Source organism: Barbus barbus (genome assembly GCF_936440315.1).
Source record: "Barbus barbus genome assembly, chromosome: 44".
Lineage (NCBI taxonomy): Eukaryota > Metazoa > Chordata > Actinopteri > Cypriniformes > Cyprinidae > Barbus > Barbus barbus.
In genome coordinates, this window is record NC_136722.1 from 25040056 (window position 1) to 25066909 (window position 26854).

At 35.0% G+C, this 26854-nt stretch overlaps 2 protein-coding genes across 5 annotated transcripts in view; one reads left to right on the forward strand and one right to left on the reverse strand.

The window, feature by feature from the left end:
* Window position 1: 1 nt before the first annotated feature.
* Window positions 2-18205, reverse strand: wdr48a (WD repeat domain 48a; the record flags this gene model as incomplete). Of its 4 annotated transcripts, XR_013783660.1 has the most annotated exons (20): window positions 207-937; window positions 1435-2291; window positions 3403-3592; window positions 4186-4262; window positions 4342-4429; window positions 4499-4604; window positions 6419-6517; window positions 6597-6693; window positions 6769-6876; window positions 6966-7063; window positions 9227-9329; window positions 10776-10850; window positions 11498-11722; window positions 12539-12640; window positions 13028-13116; window positions 13329-13458; window positions 13757-13839; window positions 13915-13993; window positions 16097-16237; window positions 18146-18205. XR_013783660.1 is itself a non-coding variant. In XM_079406423.1 (19 exons), 19 exons carry the CDS (start codon window positions 18191-18193, stop codon window positions 2196-2198), a joined length of 2034 nt encoding a protein of 677 aa, XP_079262549.1. In that variant the 3' UTR covers window positions 2-2195. The 4 variants fall into 4 exon arrangements, 3 of the variants coding, with proteins under 3 accessions (XP_079262549.1, XP_079262550.1, XP_079262551.1); XM_079406423.1 differs by having other exon boundaries at window positions 2-2291; XM_079406424.1 differs by having other exon boundaries at window positions 214-2291; window positions 13915-13990; window positions 18146-18193.
* Window positions 18206-20658: 2453 nt separating this feature from the next.
* The window catches only part of LOC306863438 (sodium channel protein type 2 subunit alpha-like), a 172273-nt gene continuing 166077 nt past the window's right edge, over window positions 20659-26854 (forward strand). The window contains exon 1 of the mRNA XM_079406766.1: window positions 20659-20777. The gene's annotated coding sequence lies outside the window, so the exon portion shown is untranslated. The remainder of the gene's footprint in view (window positions 20778-26854) is intronic.

The following is a 26854-nucleotide window of genomic DNA, read 5'->3' on the forward strand; positions in this document are numbered from 1 at the left end:
TAACAATCATTTCGGTTTATTTCAGTTGTCATTTATCTTTAATAACCAGATGAGCCTGTAAAACTGGTCCAGAGCTGAATCTCCAATAAAAGCAGGTAAACATCAGGTTACCAACACTAGGATGTTAAACAGGACCTGATTCTGTCAACATCACCTGCTCGGATCCTGAGGTTCTGCTCAAGAAAAAGTGTGCATTTAAACTCGTTCATTCTTGGTTAATTTATTAAGCTGTTATTTACCCAAAATATACTGCATATAATTACAATCAACACAGGAAGCATAAATACAGGGGATGTGGACATGGACGATTTAAAACCTTTCGCGGTTTTGTTTCTTGATTTAGTTTCTGATGGTTTTGTATTATCACAATTATCTTAATTGTCTTTAACCTAAGATCAAATATATACATGAATACATTTTGCTAGAACACTGTGCAAATCTTTGTATGATTGACAAACATTTGCAGAAGTTTTTTGTTTTGCATAAATTAAAAACTGAGTTTTGCATCCAGTGATGTCATCCTTCAATAGTTCATAGCTTTTATATATATTTATTTATTTATAGTGTATTTTCCTGTCCACGCACAGGAAAGATAACACTCGGCAGCAAACATCTGGATGAAGGAATAATTCATCTAAAAATGAAAAGTCATTTATTCACCCTCATATTGTTCTAAACCAGTCAGCTGTTATTTTTTCAAAGAATCTTCATGCATATATTTCCATATGACAACCGCATACAGTTATTTAAATTTTCAGCATATGTAAAGAATTTAAATTTTTGGGGTGAATTATTCCTTTTAAAGCAATAGTTCACCCAAAAATTAACAATTGCTGAAATGTGCTCACCCTCAGGTCATCAAAGATGGACATGAGTTTGTTTCTTCATCAGGTTTGTAGAAATGTGTCTCTGCATCAGTGTCTCAGCAATGGATGCTCTGCAGTGAATGGGTGCCGTCAGAATGAGAGTCTGATAAAAACATCACAATAATCCACACCACTCCAGTCCATCAGTTAACATCTGGAGAAGACAAAAGCTCAAACAAATCCAGCATTAAGATGTTTTTAACTTCATATTGTCGCTTCCGGCTAAAATACAAGTCCATAATCCATAATAATAATAATAATAATCTCCTGTTGTCTCTCACATCAAAATCCAGCCACATATTAGTTTAGAGCTGTTTTGGTTTGTAAACGCTGCTTGATCTGCAGATTTCTCTCCTGATTCAGACCAGAACACTTTCTCACTGGAGGAAGCGTTATTATGGACTCATATTGAAGTTAAAAACGTCTTAATGCTGGATGTGATGTTTTTATCAGACTCTCATTCTGACGGCACCCATTCACTGCAGAGCATCCATTGCTGAGACACTGATGCAGAGACACATTTCTCCAAACCTGATGAAGAAACAAACTCATCCTAATCTTGGATAACCTGAGCATGAGCACATTTCAGCAATTTTTCATTTTTGGGTGAACTATTCCTTAAAAAAAAAAAAAACATTTGTTCTATGTCTGCTTATGATGTTTCGAGTATTTCTGCTCTCAACTCAACTTACATGAAAAAGCACCTTTTTGAAGATACCGTTCATTTTCTTAAAAAGAAACGTAAATAAAAACCTCCTAATCGCCAACTCAAGTTCAAATTGACTACAAAATAATTACAATATATGTACAAAACAGATGCACTGATGATCGCAGTACATTAGTGAGAGAGAGATGCATCATGGGAAACGGCGTTCTTGGAGTTTTCTCAGATGTTCATTCCATCTACGCGGCGCTCCTGAAAGATTCTCGATTGTTTTAAACCAGTTCCTCGGCTTTGACTTGATTTGATGACGTCATTGGCAACAAACACATCACTGGAATGTTAAATGAGAAGAGGAGAAAGTGGCGGTAAAACAAAAAAACAACTGACACATTCAATATGGCATCCATCAAAAGAGAATTCATGCCAAGAAAAAATTATAAAAACCATACAGGTGGCAAAATCTCTCAAAAAAAAACACGTCTTTTTGCCATTTGTCAGCGTGTTTTCCAGCGATCCTCTTTCCCGTTTACTCTGGGATAATCATGCGTGAGCCGAGCGGCCCGTGCGAGGAAGATGTAGACGTCAGACAGAACCGGGAGTGCAGGTGAGCGTGTGCTTTGAATGTGAAGTGTTACGAATGGAGTTTCCTCAGAGGGGGCGGGACCTCACGTGGATTTCTGCCGGTAGTGGAGCGTCAGATCGCCGCCGCTCTTCCAGATGAAATGCTTCACCGTCCGCAGATCCATGTTGGGATCCAGAACCTTTGGAAAGCATGCAACATCATGTCACAAAGCTGACATTTCTTTAAATTCACATCATGTGTGATTAAGTTTATATACAGGAAGAATATACAGTTCAAGTCATCATGGGAAGGTCATATTTTATGAGTTGGGAAGTGTTCAACCCTCATGTTGTGTTCTGGTCATTTTAACCCACATAGGATTTTATTTATTTTTTACCCTCCAGAAATGCTATTTAATGTTATCGCACTGGACTAACAACTTTCAGATAATTTTTTCATCATTTTTGTACTTTTTTGTTACACTTCAATAATGACCATAGGCTTTGATCGTAGGCTTCATTGATCTGAGCTCATGCACCTCAGTTTTTGAGCCAAAAATACCTACAAATAATGTTTTAAACTCAAAAACAGGTGCATCAATAAGGCCTATGATCAAACGGTTCCAAAAAGAAAGAAATAACCCATGCTAATGGAAAGAAAACAAGTTGATAAAAAGATTGAATCCAATTTTAATCAATATTGGATCAAATAAATAAAACCTACGATCAAAGCCTATGGTCATTTTTGAAGTGTAACAAGGTGTGAAAAGTACAAAAAATGATAAAAAAAATAATCTGAAAGTTGTTAGTCCAGTGCCATAACATTAACTAGCAATTCTGGAGGGAAAAAAATAACTAAAACAAATATTATAGCATAATAAGAGATTTACAAGCAACTGCTAAAAGTCAAATAATTTTTGTCAACTTAGGAAAAAGATTTTCATCACAGCACAAATCACTTCGGTCGGAGCGATGTACTTTTTTTGCATAAAATTCTATATTTTTTAAATTCTACAACTGCAAAATGATGAATAAAGAATGTGTCAGGCGATTTTTCTTTTTTTATATTTATATATATGAAAGCGGTGTAAATTGAATCATTATACATTCTATCGTAATTGTACAGTACTATGATATTCTGTACATACATTTTTTTAAATATTAAAGATAATAAATGCTGTAGAAGTATTGGCCATTGTTAGAGCTCTAATGTTAAAACACAAATGAAACCTTACTGTGAAGTGTTACCGGTTACAGTATCAGTACAGTAACTGCATTGGTGTTAATTGCATCTGTTGTCTAATGAAATACCTGGTCTTGACAGAGCAGCTCGATCTTCTCCTCCGCTAGCACTGCCATGTCTTCCTCCTCCTTCTGTTCACTGGGCTTCTCTGCGGCCGAACCGCCCGTCTGCGACTCACTGTCCAGGTTTATGATCTTCTCATACACGTGCTCCATCACCTTCCTCACCTGTAACATGTCACTGGCCGACAAACGATCCCTACGAACACAAACACATGACTGTTTATTTATGTAACGGATGTCATCAACGGATGATAAAAATAAACAATCACCCACTTTTTCAGTGCCATTTATTTATAAAAACTTCAATAAAGAGTTTTAAAGGGACAGTTCACCCCCTAAAAAATTGTCATTATTTATTCATCTTTAAAGTGTTCCAAACATGTACAAGTTTTTATCTTCTGTTGAACATGAAAGAACATATTGTGAAGAATGTTGGAAACCATACAACTGATGGTACCCATTGACTTCCATAGTGTTTTGTTTTTTTTACTACTATTGAAGTCAATGGCTACCGTCAACTGTTTGGTCCCCAACATTCTTCAAAATATTTTTTTCAAAAGAATGTGTCTTCAACAGAAGATAGAAACAGGTTTGGAACAACTTGAGGGTGAATAAATTATCACAATTTTAATTTTTGGGTGGACTGTGCCTTTAAACCAAGATAAACTGTAGGTCCATCTTTAAATTATTGTTATAAATCTATTTCTCTATAGAGAAAATCAAGGGATTTACACCAAGAACCAACTGTTGCTAAGAAGCTTCAGACTGAAACATCGCCGTCACACGTACTTCTTTAATGTTTTTGCTCCGGAGGACGAATGGGGCTGGAGGTAGAACGGGATTTTGTTGAATTTGGGCATGTTTTTCTGTAGGAGAAAGAAATGCACTTATATGACAGAAATACCAAGTGTAAATCACTTTGAAGAGGACTTTACGGACACTTACGTCCACTGTGATGTCGATGACCCACTGCGGGACCGTCTCGTTGAGTAACATGGACTCAGTTTCTCCACCGGAGTCTCGACACAGCAGCCTGAGCAAAGACACAACACCATCAGCGAACACCAGCATCTACAGAGCTGATCAAACACAAGACACACACCTGAATAACGTCCTTCCTCCCGCTTCACCGAAAATCACCGGAGTGTGTGGCGGCACCTGGAAATATCCGTTTCCTTTCTGTATCCGGCTCTCGTGTTCACCGTTCACTGAGGAAACACATCAAATACGGCATCAGGATCGTCTGAAGAAAATATTGAGCATGAAATCAAAATAAAGATTTATTTTAATGTAATTATGAAGTAAAAAATAAACACGTAAAATCAAGACCTGTGCAACATTATTTCCTGCTGAATATTCCATTTCACTCTGAAATGTCACATTATGGAAGTTAAATGAGTTATCAAACAATACAAGTAGTTAATTACTGTACATTATTATTATTTTCTAGCATTACAAATATGTTAATATATATATATATAAATAATACAAATAATTTACATAAAATACATTCAAAATACTTATATAATATTGCATATAATGTATATTAGTCATATGTTAGTTATATAGGTACTATTTTTATTATTATTATTATTATCTAGCTTTATAAAATGTGTATAATGAATATAAATTTAAATGTATAAAGTGTGCGTGTATGTGTGTGTGTGTGTGTTATAGGTCCGCTTCTTCATATATAACAGTAATTATAAACTTGGATATTATTTTGTCAAATTATAACTTTTATATTACAAAAATACAATATTCAAGTTTATAATTATTGCTATTTATTATTACTACTTTTATAATTTTATATACATATGTAATAGGGTTGGGCGATGTCTACAAAATTGTCATCGGACGATGTATGCAGCGAAACATCGTGATGGACGATGACATCGGGGGGCGGGGAGGGGGTGGAGTTAGGGGATGTGCCCGAAGCATAAATCTATAATCAGAACGGCAAGGAAAACAAATAATGATTGCCAACAGTTGCCTGTTACAGTACATAAAATTTAACTTACCACATAAACAGACAGAGTAAGGAGAGATGACTGTAGCTGGTCACACACTGGACGAGAAGAGCAGCGTCGCGCCACATCTTTAAAATTCAAACACATTAGGTGTGTTGTGTTCAACTTGAAGCGGCGCTGCGCAGAATGATCATAGCAGAGGCGCCATTCAGCGTCTGGTCGCAGCGCCAACGATTCAAAACAATGTAGACATGCGCTGGGCTTCTCATCAAGTATGCGACCAGCTTGAGACGATGGCGAATGGTTTGCAGATCCCGAGCACAACTAACAAACATCTAATCTTGTAAAATGTGTGGTAAGTACTGCCGCTCCATAGTATAAACAGAGTACGTTTATACATAATAGCGGCTCCCTGATGCCCACAATATTGGGCTATATACAGTATAATTACCCAATGATATAACTGCTGGAGAAATTAGGCTACTGAAATATATATTTTCCTCCTATTACGTATTTATTCCCTTTTGGGTTCCGTAGTAGGCTACATGGCATTTTCTTTCCGAACACATTACTGGGATGCGGCGGATTGCTGGGGCTATGGGGTGGGGGTGGGGGGGGGTTATCACGATATCGGCCCAACCCTAAAGTGTAATATGTATGTGTATTATGCTAAGCTCTACACTAATTATAACTCATTTATATTGAAAAAATACAATATCTAGGTTTAGAATTACTATATAATGGTAATATTATTATTACATATAGCATTATATAATAATAATACATTTATGAATTTTGTGATTATATAATGGTAATAATAATACTACTAATACTATAATTATAAGTTTTGATATTTTATATCACATATATACATTAATATGATTTATTTAATAAGAATTAATTTTTATTTTATTTTTAATTGCCATACCAGCATCTATGGCTATTTTCATGGCAAGATGAATGTATTTAAAAGAGACAAATGATTGTAAGATCCAGTAGTCAGTGTTTTAGTTCAGGGATGGGTGATGTATGAAAGAGTTGAGAGTTTTCACCGCTGCCATGATTGAGTTCGGTCTCCTCGTCCATGGGGTTGATGTGAGTGCGAGGCCAATACTCCAGCAGAGCCTGCAGCAGCAGCCCGCCCAGATTCACTGCAGCACAAACACATTCACAGCTCATCTTCATCATCTACTGTCACCATAATCAGACATCGCTGGAGGCTCGGCTCACATTTAGGGTCGGATCCGTCCGGGCTGGTGAATCCAGCGTCTTTAGCAGAAACCCAGGCTGCAAAGCAGTCGCTCTCGTCCAGCGTTATCGTCAGCATCTGTCAATCACAAGCCAAACGATTAATAAAACATTCCCTGAAGAGGAGCTTAAACACCGTCCTGTCGTGACGCACCCCTGTCTTCAGATCCACCGAAAACCAGTTCGGCACGTAAACCATCTTGAACCTTTTCTTGATCTCTTCATCAAACTCTATCTTGCCCAAGTCTTCAACTTTACAGGCCTGCAAAACAGAGTCAGACAACGAACCAGTTACACCACAGCTAGCGTTCAGATCGATCACGTGCAGAGAGACTCAGACGTAAACGTTACCTTCAGCACATCCCAGTATGCCACATTATTGTTGGTGTCTTTGGTCAGAATGTGTCGTTTGTCGTTTAGAATGTGGCACTGAATTATACTGGCGCCACCTAGAGGTCAAGACAAGACAATAACTTGAGGAACTATAATAATTATAATTATACTATAATATTATGTAACATTATAAACAAACAAGTATATATATATATATATATATATATATATATATATATATATATATATATATATATATATATATATATATAAGGGATGCACCGATATGAAAATTTTGTCCGATACCGATAACCCTTTATAAATGAAAGGTAATAACCGATATGTTGGCCGATAAATCTAAATCCAATTTTTTTATATAAATTGAACAACATTAAAAGCCATTAAACACTTAATCAAACAAAACGCAGCCTTACACATAAATAAAACAATGCTTAAATAATGCAAACAAGTCACTGGACAACATTACATGTAAAATAAAATAAAAAATGATGTGCCATGGATTAATTAAACGGAATAGCCTCCGCACCGACAATTAAATTATTTTAATTAAACAATAATGAAAATAATAAGATAAAAATAAAAGTGGTGGTTATTATTAATATATCAATGATTTTGAAAAAGATGCATCTTAAATTAATACCACCGTTTCAAATAGCAGCAAGCAGTTTTAGCTGTGTGCGCTGAAGAGCTGAATGAACATTGGTTAATTGAAGTGCTTATTATTTATAGAACATAAACATAATAACTTATATATGCACAAAAAGAAGCAAATGCCCAAGTGATCTTGAACTAAGTTACGTGCTAATAAGATGTGACGCGCTCTTGGCTCTTCCTGCAAAAACGTGCTGAAACACGACAAATTAAACCAAAGAATTCATATTTATAATAGTGTTCTCATGATAATATTATATATATATGATAGTCCCAGTCATTGTTATTAATGTTGTGCATTGCTGTTCGAGCTGCATGCTCTGAAACTGAAGAGCTGAATGAACACTGGTAAACTGAAGTGCTTTGCTGGCAGCTTATTTAACTCAAGGAAACGCATCATATATGAGATTAATCAGCTATTTATACAACATAAACTAAACATAATATTACAACTGGTATGTACAAAAAGACGCAAATGCACAAGTGAACTCGAACTAAATTACGTGAACCAGAATGTGTAACTTCTGTTGTGGATGCGCTCTTCCCACAACAATGCGCTGAAACACGACAAATTAAACCAAAGAATTCACAATGTTTTATAATAGTATGTTCTCATTATAATATGATATATATGATAGTCCCAATCATATAGTTATTAATGTTGTGCGCTATTGTTTGAGCTGCATGCACTGAGCTAAAGATGATCACTGAAGCGCTGTATTAAATAAATAAAGATAAATCAGATATATATGCATAAAATAAACAATTACAACCTTCAATTGCACAAAAGGCTGCAAATGCAAGCAAACTTCATGACTGTGCTAGTCATGAATGTGTAGCTCCGTTGTGGATGCGCTCTTCCCGTAACAACGCGCTAAAACACAGGCGCACAAAGATTCCATTAATTATTTAACAGTAATGTTCTCATTATATGACAGACTCGCCCTGCATATGTTGCACTTCACTGTACTTTCCTGTTCCAAGTGATTCTAATAATATTTCAAGAAATTAAAAACCATCATAGCTAACAGTGCGCATCTGAAGTGCCTCTGCAGGAAATAATGCATTATTTATTGGCTTTAATATATCGGCCAAATTTTCTTATCGGTTCGATAACAACCGAAAAATTTACATTTATCGGCCGATAACGATATGGTGGCCGATATATCGTGCATCCCTAATATATATTTGTGTGTGTTAAAATTAAAATAAAATTTAAAATTATTATATTGAAATTATTATAAAAATCAAATATATAAAAATGTGTGTGTGTAATTATAATAAATAATAATTATTACTATATATATATATATATATATATATATATATATATATATACATACACACACACACACAGTAATTATATACTTTATAAAAACATACAATACAAATATAAAAATAGAAATATTATCAATTAAAAATATATAAAACTAATGACAAAAAAAAAAACAGAATTAATTATAACTTAAACAAAAAACTTTTATATTAGAAAAAAATACAATATCATGCTAAAGATGGTGTTTGATGGAGATACTAATTATTAAACATATCTGAACATCCTGTAAAAACACTGGCTGACTCTGAAGCACATGCAAACTCAAATGTACCTTTGACCACCTGCTCTGGCTGCGTGGACAGCGGCGTCAGCGGAGCGCTGCAGTCATTGTCATAATCACCAGACGCTCGGAAATTATGGATACCCTTCAGAGACTGAGAAAAAACACAGACACATTATTCAAAACAATGCCCAATAGCAAGAAAACACACACTTTTCACTGTTTTCTAAATAAACAGAGAAATTAAATTATGGACCAGTGTTATTTTAGTATCACTGATATAGTATTATAGTTTTTGTTAATATTTTGAATTTCAATTTTATTTTAGGTAATTATGTTGTGTTTTGTATGTATATATATATATATATATATATGTATATATATATATATATATATATATATATATATATATATATATATATATATATAATAGTTATGTTTGAATTTATTTAGTTTATTTTAGTACTTTAAGTACTAAAAGTGCTGAAATTCAAATATCTGAAATAAAATAAATTTATAAAATAAATAAGTTGTTTTTAATGTTATTTAATTTCAGTTAATGCTTATTTAAATTTTTTTATTTACTTTTATTTATTTTTTAATGGTTTTTAGTAATAACCCTACTATAGACTACAGAAAATGTGGTAACACTTTAGAATAAGGTTCCATTTAGTAACATTAATTAATGTATTAACTAACATGAACAAACAATGAACAATGCATTTATTACACTATTTATTAATCTTTGTTAATGTTAATGAAAATGCAGTTGTTGTTTACTCATGTTAGTTCACATTAACTAATGTTAACAAACACAACTTGTGATTTTAATAATGCATCAGTAAATGCTGAAATTAACATTACCTAAGATTAATAAATGCTGTAGAACTATTGTTCATTCTTAGTTCATGTTTACTAATGTTGTTAACTAATGTTAATAAAAGCATAATCTGGCTTTTTACAAATATTTTTCACTTGCATCCAGTTTCATGAGAGTATAATCCTATTTACCTCATATTTAAAGATGTATAAAGATTTCTAACTTAGAAATAGATAAGAGATCTTTCTCTGTAAAGCCTTTAGACCAGGACTGTCAGACTACATTTTAGTCTCCTTGTAGGATTTGCAATTTTTTTTAACATGTTAAAGCTTTAATAACTAGCATTAACATGAAAAAGAGAAAACTATCCAAGTATATTAAGTTTTGGTGTAAAATAAAACAAACATTGCTGCTCGTTTAAATTACAGACTTCTCAGTCAAACTCTGACAGGATCAAATTAGTATTAATGCATCATATCTAAGAATAATAATTATTCAGTGAATGCAACTGTGACAATATTCTTTGTGTCTGTCCATAAAGCTCCAGTTTCAGATACAGTGTGGATTGCATAACTAACTGAAGCATTCTACCACTTTAAGATGTGACCTATAACATGCAACACAACAAATTAAACCATTACCTAAAGATATTTAGCCGAAGGGCGACACTAATTAATGACCCTCACGAGTAAAGGAACTGTAGGATGTGTGTGTAACGTCACGGCGGCTGGAGCAGGTGGTGTTTCCGCTCGCGTCACGCCCAACACCAGCTGCACTTACCCACTTATTAACCGTGGACTTTGTGGTGGAAACCCAGATGGCCGAATGTGGATCAGCTGAGCGGTCCAGCTCCATCTGAAAGACAGGAGAGCACACATTCACACCTCAGTAACTTTCACTTACTTCCTATTACCTGCTCACGCTCCTCAGCTGCTGCGGCTATTTATAGCTGTGTTTCACTTGCACTCTTGATTTAAAGTTTATGGGAATGTTTATTTTATATATTTTATTTAATAATAATTTATAGTTATTAAATAGAGATCTATATTTATTTTAGCGAGTTTTTATTTATTTGTGTGTGTGTATATATATATATATATATATATATATATATATATATATATATATATATAATTTCTTTATTTATATTGTTCTTATTATTACTTTATATATTTATTTAATATTTCATTTAAATATATTTATTTTTCTTTTAGCTAAATATATACACATACACACACACAATTCATTAAAATTTTTATTTCAATTGATTTAACTCAAATTAAATATTTATTATATATATATATATATATATATATATATATATATATATATATATATAAAATTTTAGAAATTTAGTTTTTTATATTTCTGTTATGTATTTATTTTATATTTAATATAAATAAATGTACTTATATATATTTATTTTACACACCACATCTCAACTCATTTCAATAGAGCTACACTAGAAAATACGTGTATGGCGTTGTATGTCACTGCCGCACCTTCAGCACGGGCGCTTTCTCCTCGCAGATCAGCACACGGATGTCAGGACTGCGCAGGTCTGTACAGTATATCTTCCGGTCGCGGCCTCCGGAGTAAACGTGCGTAAAGGCCTCGTTGACCTGCAGCGCCCAGACGCCCTCGTCGTGAACGCGGTACGTGGCGATACACCTCTGCTGACCCAGAGACCAGAGCCGGATCGTCCCGTCTGAACTCCCTGAAAGACACTGACCAAACAAAACCAGAGCTAAGAAAAGAAACGTGGACTCTCAGAGAGCCACTTAGAGCTCAAAGGCTTTTAAAACCTTCTACAGTCGACAATAAAACAAGAATAAGACTGCTGTTTGCTCTTGCAAAACTTGATCAGTTTGAGGAATGAAGAGGCCTGAAACACAGACGATAGGATTCGATCCTAAATTCCATGGATTTGATCCAACTTCAAAAGTGAACAACAAATCAGGAATTATAAAGGTAAAAACTAACATAAAAATGTTCTAATGCATACAGCAACTGAAGAGCATGCATATTAACTTATATATTGGCAATTTATGTTTAATAAAACATCAAGATAAACAGACAATCACATTATATGTGCATTATATGCATTGAGTAAGTGCATTGTGGTAATTGTCATTGAAATTAATTAATTAATTCAAAGTTGCTCATTAAAATGATTACAAATTATTACAAACAAAAATTTCTTTTTTTCTAGTTTATGAAAGACCACCCCTGGTGGTTTGTGATGGATTGCAGGGAGTAAATTAAAAACTTATAATTACTTAAATCATAATGTCAAATTAAAATAATTTTAAAATGAAAATAAATAAAAAAATATTATATTATATTTAACTATTTCAAAATTGAATAAGAATTTTATATATATATATATATATACATACACAAAACGGCCACTAAAACTATGAACATGTAAATGTGTTGTTTTTTAAGCGTGTTTTTGAAAATGAAACGTTAACTTAAAATCTCGGAGGGCTCGAAGGGGTTTGACTGACAAAATGTGTGTGAATGTTTCTAGTTTGACTGACCTGAGTCCCGTCTCTGTTGAGCAGCAGTGATTTGACGTTGTCCGTGTGTCCTTTCAGTTTCATTAGTTTGGCACAGGTTCGTGGGTCCCACACTCTCAGAACCTGACAAACAAATCAACAAAACAAAGACAATCTGAAACTTACCAGCATCAGAGAGAGATTCAGAGCATCAGGCATTGTATGAATAACAAATATCAATTTTAAGACCTGAAGAATGCAGGTAAAACTGTGAGAAAACGAGAACGCAATATATTGATGTGTTATTGTATCTGCATCATCTTAAAAAAATACTGTAGAGACAACATGTAATGAAAATTAACTTAATGTGTCCCTGGTCTCATTTTACATGATCTTCATTAAACGAAAACTATGAAAATGTAATAAAAAAAATGATAAAATATCCACAGTCCAGTTAAGTCCCAGTTTCTGCCATGCATTTTCCACAAAAAAATACACCATATCATGTAAGTAAGATCTAAGGATTCAAACCTTTTCAGTGGATCCTGACACTATAACCGTTCCCATCTGATTCATGGCCAGACTGTAGATGGAGTCCTTGTTTCCGCTGAGAGAAGATGCTGTACAACATAAAAACATGATTTATTTCACTCTATTGATCCTTTACATGAACTAAAGTCCAGGATTAGTTGATTCTTTAATACTGAATCTGGGTCTACTACACTACTGTTTGGATTGCTAATGTCAAAATGTAAAATAAAGTTAAATAAATAAAAATGAACGTGTTCTTCATATCAGATATTTAAACATAAACATTAACATCAAAACTCACTAGTAACGGTGTTATTGGACGCGGTCAGCGCGGTCAGTGTGTTCACATCCCAGAGAAAGATCTGTCTGTCCAGTCCTGCAGAAGCCACCAGCTCTTTGTCTTTAGCATATGCCAATGCTTTAACATAGTCCTACAAAAATACCCCAAAAAAAGAAATAAATAAGAATACACAAGACACTAGAAAAATAGAAATACACACTTTAATATAGAAAAGCATAAAAACATTTATTCACTTGGTAGATTCATACTAGAAACTTTGCATTAAATTAAAAACACATAAACCCATGCAGAACAGTTAATTAAAGGGTCAACACGTGTGTCTACGATGTTTTTTGAAGACGTTCTAAAATGTTTTTTGGTCATGCACCTGGTTTGTTTGGATGTGCATCATGTAACGTTTTGTGTCATCAGGCTGATTGAAACCGTACCTTGTGTGTTCGCAGTGTTGACATGCAGAAGCCCTTGTGTGCGTTCCACACCTTCACCGTAGTGTCTGACGACGCTGATATCACTGCAGACAACAGACAAACATATCTATCTGTACTGCAGTCATACAACACTAGAACTGCACACATCAAGCACTCACGTGTTTTGCCGTTGCAGCAGAGGACGATGTCATTGACCCAGTCTGTGTGATGCTCCATCGATGCAATGTACGGATCCTGCTGCAGAACACACACACACACACACACACACACACACACACACACACACACACACACGAGAGCAGGAACATCATTTCAAAGGGCCAGGGAAATGTTTTGACATCACATACACAGGTTTAGTGATTGATGGGTTAGTTCTGACATCACATACACAGGTTTAGTGATTGATGGGTTAGTTCTGACATCACATACACAGGTTTAGTGACTGATGGGTTAGTTCTGACATCACATACACAGGTTTAGTGACTGATGGGTTAGCTCTGACATCACATACACAGGTTTAGTGATTGATGGGTTAGTTCTGACATCACATACACAGGTTTAGTGACTGACGGGTTAGTTCTGACATCACATACACAGGTTTAGTGACTGATGGGTTAGTTCTGACATCACATACACAGGTTTAGTGATTGATGGGTTAGTTCTGACATCACATACACAGGTTTAGTGACTGATGGGTTAGCTCTGACATCACATACACAGGTTTAGTGACTGATGGGTTAGTTCTGACATCACATACACAGGTTTAGTGATTGATGGGTTAGTTCTGACATCACATACACAGGTTTAGTGACTGACGGGTTAGTTCTGACATCACATACACAGGTTTAGTGACTGATGGGTTAGCTCTGACATCACATACACAGGTTTAGTGATTGATGGGTTAGTTCTGACATCACATACACAGGTTTAGTGACTGATGGGTTAGCTCTGACATCACATACACAGGTTTAGTGACTGATGGGTTAGTTCTGACATCACATACACAGGTTTAGTGACTGATGGGTTAGCTCTGACATCACATACACAGGTTTAGTGACTGATGGGTTAGCTCTGACATCACATACACAGGTTTAGTGACTGATGGGTTAGCTCTGACATCACATACACAGGTTTAGTGATTGATGGGTTAGTTCTGACATCACATACACAGGTTTAGTGACTGATGGGTTAGCTCTGACATCACATACACAGGTTTAGTGATTGATGGGTTAGTTCTGACACCACATACACAGGTTTAGTGACTGACGGGTTAGTTCTGACATCACATACACAGGTTTAGTGGCTGATGGGTTAGTTCTGACATCACATACACAGGTTTAGTGACTGATGGGTTAGTTCTGACATCACATACACAGGTTTAGTGACTGATGGGTTAGTTCTGACATCACATACACAGGTTTAGTGACTGATGGGTTAGTTCTGACATCACATACACAGGTTTAGTGACTGATGGGTTAGTTCTGATATCACATACACAGGTTTAGTGACTGACGGGTTAGTTCTGACATCACATACACAGGTTTAGTGACTGATGGGTTAGTTCTGACATCACATACACAGGTTTAGTGATTGATGGGTTAGTTCTGACATCACATACACAGGTTTAGTGACTGATGGGTTAGTTCTGATATCACATACACAGGTTTAGTGACTGACGGGTTAGTTCTGACATCACATACACAGGTTTAGTGACTGATGGGTTAGCTCTGACATCACATACACAGGTTTAGTGACTGATGGGTTAGTTCTGACATCACATACACAGGTTTAGTGACTGATGGGTTAGCTCTGACATCACATACACAGGTTTAGTGACTGATGGGTTAGTTCTGACATCACATACACAGGTTTAGTGACTGATGGGTTAGTTCTGACATCACATACACAGGTTTAGTGACTGATGGGTTAGCTCTGACATCACATACACAGGTTTAGTGACTGATGGGTTAGTTCTGACATCACATACACAGGTTTAGTGACTGATGGGTTAGTTCTGACATCACATACACAGGTTTAGTGACTGATGGGTTAGTTCTGACATCACATACACAGGTTTAGTGATTGATGGGTTAGTTCTGACATCACATACACAGGTTTAGTGACTGATGGGTTAGTTCTGACATCACATACACAGGTTTAGTGACTGATGGTTTAGTTCTGACACCACATACACAGGTTTAGTGACTGATGGGTTAGTTCTGACATCACATACACAGGTTTAGTGGCTGACGGGTTAGTTCTGACATCACATACACAGGTTTAGTGGCTGACGGGTTAGTTCTGACATCACATACACAGGTTTAGTGACTGATGGGTTACCTTGTGCTGGTTAATGCTCCATATCCTGATGATGGAGTCTCGTCCGGCGGTGAAGATCCGATTAAGAGCTGGATCCAGCTGTAGTGCGTTGACTCCATTACGATTATATTTCTCCACCTCGTCTCTGATCACGTATGACACCTGCAACACATGCATGCTCCGAATGAGAGGTCTATCGATTAATCAGCACAGAACCAGACACTGAAAAAAGCAGATGTTGCCATTTTAGATGTGACTTATGATTTGTGCAGATTCAGTGAGATTTCATTTTAAGGCATTAAAAGGGGCTATTGCTACAAACATAAGTGGTGTTCTAATATTACTATATTTTAACAATAATATCAACCTTTTAAATGTACAAATGACGCCCCAGTTTTTTGCTTTCATTTCACTTGCTTCGTAAGACAATGGACAATTTGACAGATTTCTGAAAAACTTTGATCTTTTCTTACAAAATACACTTTATAATGCAGTTACATACAACAGAAATGTAAGAACGAGGCAAAATATAATGTATAATACAGCCTATATGAATATGAAATTACATTTAAAATACTTTTTTATCCTTTTTTCTTCACTCTCTTTTCATATGAAACATAGAAATAAAATAAAATGGAAAACTGTCAGCGTGTGATGAAGCACAGCTATTTTTTTAATTAAAATATTAAGAAAAAAAAAACATTCTGAATGTTAAGCCATTATTCATTTCAACAAAATTCAGCGCTTTTTTTTGTTTAACGTTTTGGTTCATAATACTGCTCAGTTTTATTTTAATTTCTAAACAATTTGAATTAGAATTGACTTTTATTTTACACCTCAGTTATCATTATCTGCTAAATCAAATATCGGTTGACCTCTGCTATGAATCAGAGTTAAACCAACGGAAGGAACCGATTAATAATTGTTATTTATTAGACTCCTAAAAATGGTCATGTAACACTTTGAATTGACTCATTTTCAATAAATATAAATACATTACAGACTAACAGTTTTGGAATAATACGAAAAGCACACATTTTTATTTTTAGCAACTTTTTGTGTCAAAAAGACATATAGGCTAAATTATGCATTCAATTTAATTTAAACAATCATTTTTGTATTTTTGGAACAACTGTAATTAATACAGGTATACACGTGACTTCTTGACAACTATTAATTCAGACACTTTTACTTAAAAACAATAGAATATATTGATTTTCATCCCATTCTAAATAACAGGCTACTTAAAAGATAAATCATTCTCAAGGGTTTTTAATTTAAGTATGCTAGAAAGGCAACTTTATATATGTCTTCAATTTGGTCACGTATTTAAAGCAGAAGTCACAACAACAATGTTGAATGCATCACACAAAATCAAAGCATAAACACACCTTCATGATAAAAAACATGCATAATGTGTACAGTATACTGGTATTTACAGTAGTTAGGGGTTATATAAGTGCTCATATTCCAATATGCATGTGTTTAGTTTGTATTGTGCTCATATTTATATTCAAAATCTATCCGCTCGTGTGTTTAGATCTTTCATTATGCATATTATCATGACAAAACCAGTTCATGTTTCACTCTGGAGCCCATAATGATCATCTAAACCTCGACACAGCCTGTTTATATTACAGTGAGCAGTCTATACAGACTCAGTATGCTGCATGCTTGGACTCAAACACGCCTATAATGCCCCAAAACTGCAGTCTGCTAGACAGCAAACTAGATTGAGACATGTCCCTGCTGGAAAAAAACAGCTAAGACCGGGCTAGGCTGGTTGGCTGGTCTTAGCTGGTCGCCCAGCCGGGCTAGGCTGGTTTTAGCTAGTTGTTCCAGCTGGGAAAGTGGCCAAAACCCCACTAAAACCAGCCTGCTGACCAGCTAAGACCAGCCAACCAGCTCTTTAGCTTTTAGCCTGGCCTCCACCTCCCTGTGCGCCACACAAACTCTCACATCCGGGATTAAAACAGCAGTCACACAACGATCAGCGAGTCTGAAGGCCACTATTATCACACAAATAGCGCACGAACATCACAAGCGCCCTCGCAAGTGTCAAACATTCACCTGCACTTTCCTGCGCCCCGCTGCATTCTGTCTGTGATGCGTCGCCATCTTACATGTTGACGCCGTGACGTCACTTCCGCCAGGCCGAGAAAAGGCGCGCGCTCGAGGCGGGAGCAGAACGAATTAATAAATAATTATAAATAAATGCCAAAACAAGCACATATTCATAGCATTAGAGTCATAATATAATATTTGCATATTATTTTATTAATTTATATATTAAAAAAAAACAAATAAACATAACCCAGATAGCACACGTCTGTCAAAGATCTGGAAAACATCTGCTGTCTACAAACATCTGGCAGACGTCTTTCAGAGGTCAGTTTTACATACATTCTAAATCATAAACATCTTAAATACACGTCTATTTGACATCTGAAAGCAGATGTCCTACAGATGTCCTACAGACGTCTCTGAGATGTATATGTGCTATCAGGGGAACTGAAACACACAAAGCCAATAAACAAGGTTCAAAAACGTTTAATAAAAGTTTTTAAACTTTGGGATTAACACAGTTTTGGATAGTTTCCATATCAACTCTGAATAAAGAAAAGAGAGGTTTAGAGCCATTTTTGGTGAAATGTAGCTAGAGAACACAAATTAGCCTATTTGCTATAAATATATATATTTAAAACTGCTGCTGGAATTTTGTTTATTTTTGCATAATCAAAAATGTGTTATTATTGTCTGATTAATATGCTAACATAAAAACTCTCTTTATTAATTACGAGTATTTCAGCTACTATAACTATAAATCAAGACTTTAGATGAAACTGTTGTGTGCTGTTATGTCCCCAGCAGTGTCTAAATCAAACACACCCTACAGGCTGCAGTGGACACTGAAAAACAAAATAATTAATTGAATTTACTAATTTAGATGACTAACTTTCTTTCTTTCTTTTTTTTTAAATATAGCTAAAATAAATGGCTTGCAACCACTTACCTTAAAAATAATTGTATATTTTTTTCAGTGTAAATACATACTCAAAACGATGGAAAAACCAGTGTGTTTGGGCCCTTATTTGCAATACATTTCAATTTCATGCACATTCAATAAAGCGTATAGCCTATTAAGATGCAAGCAACACATTACAGTGAGTATTTAAATTATTCATTGTAAATTTAAAACAAAATAATGATGCATCACTCGCAATGAATGGCTATTTGAATTAAAGAACATGCATAATTAAGATTTTTTTGCCCTGCTATATTTTCTCTGACCAACAGATGGAGTTATGAACTCATATTTCACATTATTCACTTAGTTGAACAAACTTCACAAATAGTCGGGGACTAATACTTCGACAAATTATATTTCTCTCCAGCCCATATATGCAAAATCATTTAATGCACTGCATGCACTTTATTATACAATTTAAGACGTATGCACTGTATTATAGCTACCTCACACTGGGTATATTTTAGAAGTTATAAAAATGGCATTTGCATGCATATGAATAGTCTGCATCTCATTCTACATAAAAAAGTAATGCACACATTATATTCCAGTATTAACTCTCAAATCCTGAGTATTAAGAGCACAGTGCAATTAATATCATATTTAAAGGGAGGAGAAAAAATGACAAACCCTAAAGCAACCCATATGATAAAACATGATGCACTTTATTCAGTGTTTGTCCAAAGAAGAGCAGCTGGTGTTGGAGGAGGAGGAGGAACATCTCTGTCTCTCTGCTGCTCTCAGATCAGTTCAGTCTGAGATACACAAGAGAAACTTGTGCTTCATGTGCTGGACTCTCTGTGTGTCTGGAGCAATGGCAGACATCGAGGATGATGTGAAAGAAGGGATTTAAGGGTGTTTTCCTCGTGGATTGACTTCAGACTGAACTTGTTTTTATTGCTGGGGATTTTCAGGATGGCTTTCCTGTGGCTCTTTCTGTTGATCAGAGGATATGTGTGAACACTTGCACATTATACAGCTGAACACAAGCCAACTTTCACATGTAAGTGGGTTGCTTTTATTTCTGTATTTTATCTTGCGACTGATTTTGCTTTTACAGACAAAATGCAAAAAAAAGTTTCCAATTCTTTTATCGCGAAATCATATATCTGTTCCTGAAAGTCTGAACTAAAATCTAATTAAAAGCACACAACACGCCTCAAATCAGATTTAAAAACAGGTTAATTATTCGTGGAACGGATTTGTTTTATGTCAATTATATTATGTAATTGTCTATTTTTATAAGTGCATTAATTGGGGAAAGGTTCATATTTTGATGGTTGTTTATGACGCTGTTGATTCATATTTATTGTTGATAATAGCGTGCTTTAACACAATATCTACATACCAAGCGTGCTTGTTTAATCGCATCAGATCCGATTTCAGTCGCGCGCGTGTGAACAGGTGTGTGTCGCTGTTTATTTATTTATTTATTTTTATTATTATTTTTAATGCGTCTCGCGCCTGTGCGCGCTGTTTTTACAATTATTGGCAAGTTAAAAATAGTTAAACTTTTAAAAAAGCATTTTAGTAGTTTTTTAAGCGAAGAAGAAACACTCGCTCCTTGCTGTCTTTAAAGATCAGCAGCAGCGCGCGAAGAAGAAGAAAAAAACGCGCCTTATTTCACCTGCGCGGGAAATCTTGTCCAAGGTGCTGAAAACACACACAAATGAGGTAAAATACGACATTCTTTTACATCTTTATTTCGACTAAAGTAAGAGTTAGACACTAATCGTGAATTCTTGTTGGTAAAAACGAAGGTATTGCGATGTAAGACGCTGTTATGAACAAAAACAGCGCCATGACAACAATTATTAGGAAATATCGGTATTTACAAAGCTAATTATTATCAATACTCAATTAAACTCGGTTAAAATAAAGTATTATTATACATAATCTAAAATGAAATGCATGTTTGATACTGTAAAGGTCTTGAACCTTAAAAGATAATTTCAGTTGTGTAAATTGATATATGAAATAATATTTTTCACTGAATGTATTAATATATACATATAGTTTTGGAATAAAACTTGTTAATTTAGATGTTATAACACAATCTCTGTGGTGTTCTCTGCTGTAGCCTGACATCCATCGTAAATAAAATAATAATAATAATGTTGAAATCTTTGTTTTGCTGAATAAGATACTATAGGCTACATACACATATCAATTAACGTTCACGTATTTTTATTTATTTTAAACAAGTGCCTTGTATAATATGATATATGAGAGCTGAATACAGCGTGTGTGAGTGTGTGTGTGTGTGTGTGTGTGTGTGTGAGCTGTGTGTGTGTGTGTGTATACGTGTGCATGTTTATGTGGTTTATGAGGACACAAATTTGTATAATGACATGGGTATGACAGAGGTATTACAATATGAAGGTGGTTTATGAGGACACTGCCTATGTCCCCGTAATTCAAAAGGCTTAAAAAACATACTAAATGGTGTTTTTTTGAAAATCTAAAAATGCTCAAAGTCTCCTGTGAGGGCTAAGTTTAGGTGTAGGGTTGGTGTAGGGCAATAGCACACACAGTTTGTTCAGTATAAAAACCATTACGCCTATGGAGAGTCCCCATAAACCACAAAAACCAACATGTGTGTGTGTGTGTGTGTGTGTGTGTGTGAGCAGTGGATAAACAGAGGAAGTGATTGTAACAGAGACAGCAAAGCTTGATGTGATTATACTCAGTGATTTACTAGTTATTTGCATTTATTCAAAGGCCTGTGTTAAGAATCATGGCTCATGCCATCACCCTAATTATGATGAACAGGGAGTCATCTGTCATATTGTCAATTGTTGATTTATGATCTCTGGGGATGTTGCTTCTGTCTGTTCTGATTGGCTGACAGGCTGAGACGGTGATTAAAAAGACTATTGCTGTTAGAATTAGACTCTGGATAAACCACGAACGGTTAATATGAGTAAAGCATAATGCTTAAAGGAATAGTTCACTCAAATATGAAAATCTGCTGAAAGTTTACTCATTCAAGCCATCCAAGATTAGGATGCGTTTGTTTCTTCATCAGATTTGGAGAAATATAGCATTGCATAATGGATGCTCTGCAGTGAATGGGTGCCGTCAGAATGAGAGTCCAAACAGCTGATAAAAACATCACAATAATCCACACCACTCCAGTCCATCAGTTAACATCTGGAGAAGATAAAACATTATTAAGATGTTTTTGACTTCAAACTGTCACTTCTGGATAAAATACGAGTCCGTATTCATAATAACGCCTCCTTCAATGAAAAAGTCCATCTCTTGTTGTCTCTTACATCAAAATCCAGCCGCATACACTTTAAAAAACTAAATGGATTATGGGCTTGTATTTAGCCGGAAGCAACAGTGATGCAGAGACACATTTCTATAAACCTGATGAAGAAATAAACTCATCTACATATTGGATAACCTGAGGATGAGCACATTTTAGCAAATTGTAATTGTTGGCTGAACTGTTCCTTTAAATCCTGTTTTATTAGTCTTGATCTCTTGGTTTTGAGAAGCACTGATCGTAATGCTGAATGCTGCGTGACTGTAGCAGCAGCGCTGACCTTGGAATCATTATTTGTTTTGCCACTCATAATTTATTTGTGACAAGTGGCCTATGGCCTCATCTATTCTCATCGAAGCAATCTGAGACAGTTTTTGTCCCCTGTGTGGACGCACACTTGATTACGCTGTTGTTTCTTTCACACTTTGTTTCTTTCATAACCCAGCTTGACTTCAAAATGTCCACTTTATTCTGTTATTATGAAAACAATGACAAGCAATGTTTCATTTTGACATAATTTGGTCAAAAGCGTGATCTCCAAGCGCTCCGGCTCAATGGGGGAGAGTTTTGCTCTGTCACTGAGCCAGATTTAACACGTCTCTCATTAGATCAGCACAGAGCGAAGCCATTAGACAGACGCAGGCTTGAAACTATACATTAGCTGCTGTTGGGCTACACTGCATCCACTGCTAGTTTGACCTAATGATAAACAGTTATCAGCTGCTGGGGGTCGGGAGGTTGTTTAAGCTGTCAGCAGATCTTTCTTCATCCCCAGGAGCTGAAAATGGATTAGCAACAGAAGCTCCTATACGGGGGGGGAAATACAGAATTGGAGAAATTAATGAATAAGTGATAAGTTGGTGTGCACTTTACTTTGGGTAGAGCTAGGTAACATGTATCCCAACATGTTTTAGTTTTTTGAGAAATTAAAAACTATATATGTGACCCTGGAGCACAAAAGCAGCCATAAGTAGCACAGGTATATTTGTAGCACTGTATGGGTCAAAATTATCAATTTTTCTTTTATGCCAGAAATCATTAGGATATTAAGTAAAGATCATGTTCCATGAAGATATTTAGTAAATCTCCTACCATAAATATATCAAAACTTCATTTTTGATTAGTAATATGCATTGCTAAGAACTTCATTTGAACAACTTTAAAGGAGATTTTCTCAATATTTAGATTTTTTTGCTCCCTCAGATTCCAGATTTTCAAATAGTTGTATCTCAGACAAATATTGTCCTGTCATAACAAACCATACATCAATGGAAAACTTATTTATTTAGCTTTCAGACAATGTATAAATCTCAAAATGTTTAAGCACTATTAACATTATATCAGTCACAGAGATATTTGTCTCATAAGATATTATATATAATATATGCATATATAATATTTTCCGCCTGTCAAAAAAAAAAAAAAATAGTTTAAGTAGTTTGGCATGTTATTTATAAACTAATTTTATTAGAAATTCTATAGCCTATACATATATAATTTTGAAATAAAAAGTCTGATCATTGCTTCATGTTCAAAATGTTCAAAAATCTTGTTAAAATTATGTATATTGGAAAATTATAAGTAGTTTAATCATTTTGGTGTTTTTACATTATATCAGTTATTGAAATATGTTTATATGACATAAATCACGTTATAATATATATAATATACATGATATTAAATTAAATAAAATTTTTAGGGAAAAAAAATATGTACATAATATATATATATATATATATATATATACTAATTTTAGCAAGTAGTCAAATATATATAAGTACGTTAAGAAGTTTGGTGTATTAACATTTTCATTTTCATTCAATTATAATTATACAGGTACATCTAAAAAAATTTAATATGGTGAAAAAGTTCATTTTTTCTTGTAACTTATTTCAAAAAGTGAAACGTTCATATATTTTTGATTCATTACATGTAAAGTAAAACATTTCAAGTTTTTTTGTTTTAATTTTGATGAATAGAGCTTACAGCTCATGAGAGTCAAAAATCATTATAAAATAAATATATTCTGGTTATCTCTTGTTCTTTGAAACCACAATAATGGAGAAGACTGCTGACTTGGCAATGATCCAGAAGATGAACATTGACACAAAGAGGGTAAGTCACAGAGGGTCATTACTGAAAGCTGTGGCTGTTCACAGAGTGCTGTATCAAAGCATATTCAATGCCAAGTTGACTGGAAGGAAGAATTTGGGAAAAGGTGCACAAGCAACAGGGATGACCACAAGCTTGAGAATACTGTCAAGCAAAGCTGATTCAAACACTTGTGAGAGCTTCTCAAGGAGTGGACTGAAGCTGGAGTCAGTGCATCAAGAGTCTCCACGCTCAGACGTCTTCAGGAAAAGAGCTACCAAGCCACTTCTGAACCAGAGACAACGTCAGAAGCGTCTTACCTGGGCTGTGGAGAAAAAGAACTGGACTGATGCTCAGTGCTCCAAAGTCCTCTTTTCAGATGAAAGTCAATTTTGCATTTCATTTGGAAATCAGTCTGGAGTCTGGAGGAAGAGTGGAGAGGCACAGAATCCATGTTGCTTGAAGTCCAGTGTGAAGTTTCCACAGTCAGAGATGATTTGGGCTGCCATGTCATCTGCTGGTGTTGGTCCACTGTGTTTTCTGAAGTCCACAGTCAACGCAGCCATCTACCAGGAAATTTTAAAGCACTTCATGCTTCCTTCTGCTGACAAGCTTTATGGAGATGCTGATTTCATTCTCCAGCAGGACTTGGCACCTGCCCACACTGTCAAAGATACCAAAAGCTGGTTCAATGACCATGGTGTTACTGTGCTTGATTGGCCAGCAAACTCACCTGACCTGACCTTGTCAGGAGGAAGATGAGAGACACCAGACCCAACAATGCAGATGACCTGAAGACCGCTATCAAAGGCTTCTAATCTGGGCTTCCATACCACCTGAGCAGTGCCACAGGCTGATTGCCTCCATGCCACGCCAAATTGATGCAGTAATTCATGCAAAAGGAGGCCCAACCAAGTATTGAGTGCATAGAAATGAACATACTTTTCAGAAGCCTGACATTTCTGTTTAAAATATCCTTTTTTTATTGATCTTATGTAATATTCTAATTTTCTGAGACGCAGAATTTGGGGTTTTCATTCTCTGTGAGCCATAATCATCAAAATTTCAAGAAATAAAGGCTTGAAATATTTCACTTTATGTAATGAATCTATATAATATATGGGTTTCACTTTCTGAAATGAGTGACACAAAATATTGACTTTTTTCAGAATATTCAAAGTTTTTTAGATGTACCTGTATATATATACGCAAACACACATACATACATACATACACACACACACACACACACACATGTATATATATATATATAAAACCTTGTTGTGCCATTTAGACCGTAGTGACCTTTGACTTCTGTGTGGTCAAAACCTGACCCATTAAAGGGATCCATATTCAGGTTTCAAGGACAGCTGTGTACCTACCGCAACGTAATTGTTGTGTCATCAAAAAAGACACTTGTTGAGTAACCTTCATGCCCACCTTCCTCGTTGAAAATGACCTGCGCTCTCCGGGGATTTGTAACCCGGTCTAAGTTTAGTTGCTGGTCGTTTTTTATCCATGCGCACAGAGGTACAAAGCCCACATTAGCGAATGGCCACCCACTAATCTGGGCTTTGAATGAAGCCTCGAGGGAATGTGGCCTCTTTCATTGATTAGGCCGTTCCAGTGCTTTCCTGAAGTCACAATCACACTTCAGAAGGACGCGAGCTGCTCTTAAATAAGCGTCTTCTGCAGAATCTGGGTGAATCTCATGACAACTCTTAAGAATGTGTCAGATTTTACCTCCAAATCATACTAAAGAACTAATTTATAATTGAATAAGAAGTTAAGCATGTTTTAGGACCATTAAGATTGTTGGCATTGTGAGATTATTTTCACACAAAAATCTCATTATAATAAGGCAAATGAGAATTATTATTTACATTGTAATGCATGTTTTTAAAGACACATGGTAACACTTTACAATAAGGTTCTATTAGTTCACATCAGTTAATGCATTAACTAACAATGAGCAATGTTTGTTACAATATTCATTTATCTTTGTTAAGGCTAGTTTATAAAAATACAACTGTTTATTGTTTGTTCATATTAGCTCAGGTCAGTTACTGTAAATAATATTAACAGATACATTTGATTTTATAATGTATTAGTGAATTTTGACATTAACAATAAGATTAATAAATACGTTAAGGATTTTTTATTGTTAGTTCATGTTAACTAATGTATTGTTTAACAAATGGAAACTTATTGTAAATTTTAAACCGAAAACTTAAATAACAGCAACTTTTGATTTTAATTTATTAACTAAGATTAGAAGTAGTTTTCATTGTTACTTCATGTTAACTAATGCATTTAATAATGATTACTAATGCAGCCTTGTAAAATGTTACCGATAATATTGAGATACAACTTTTGATTTTAATAA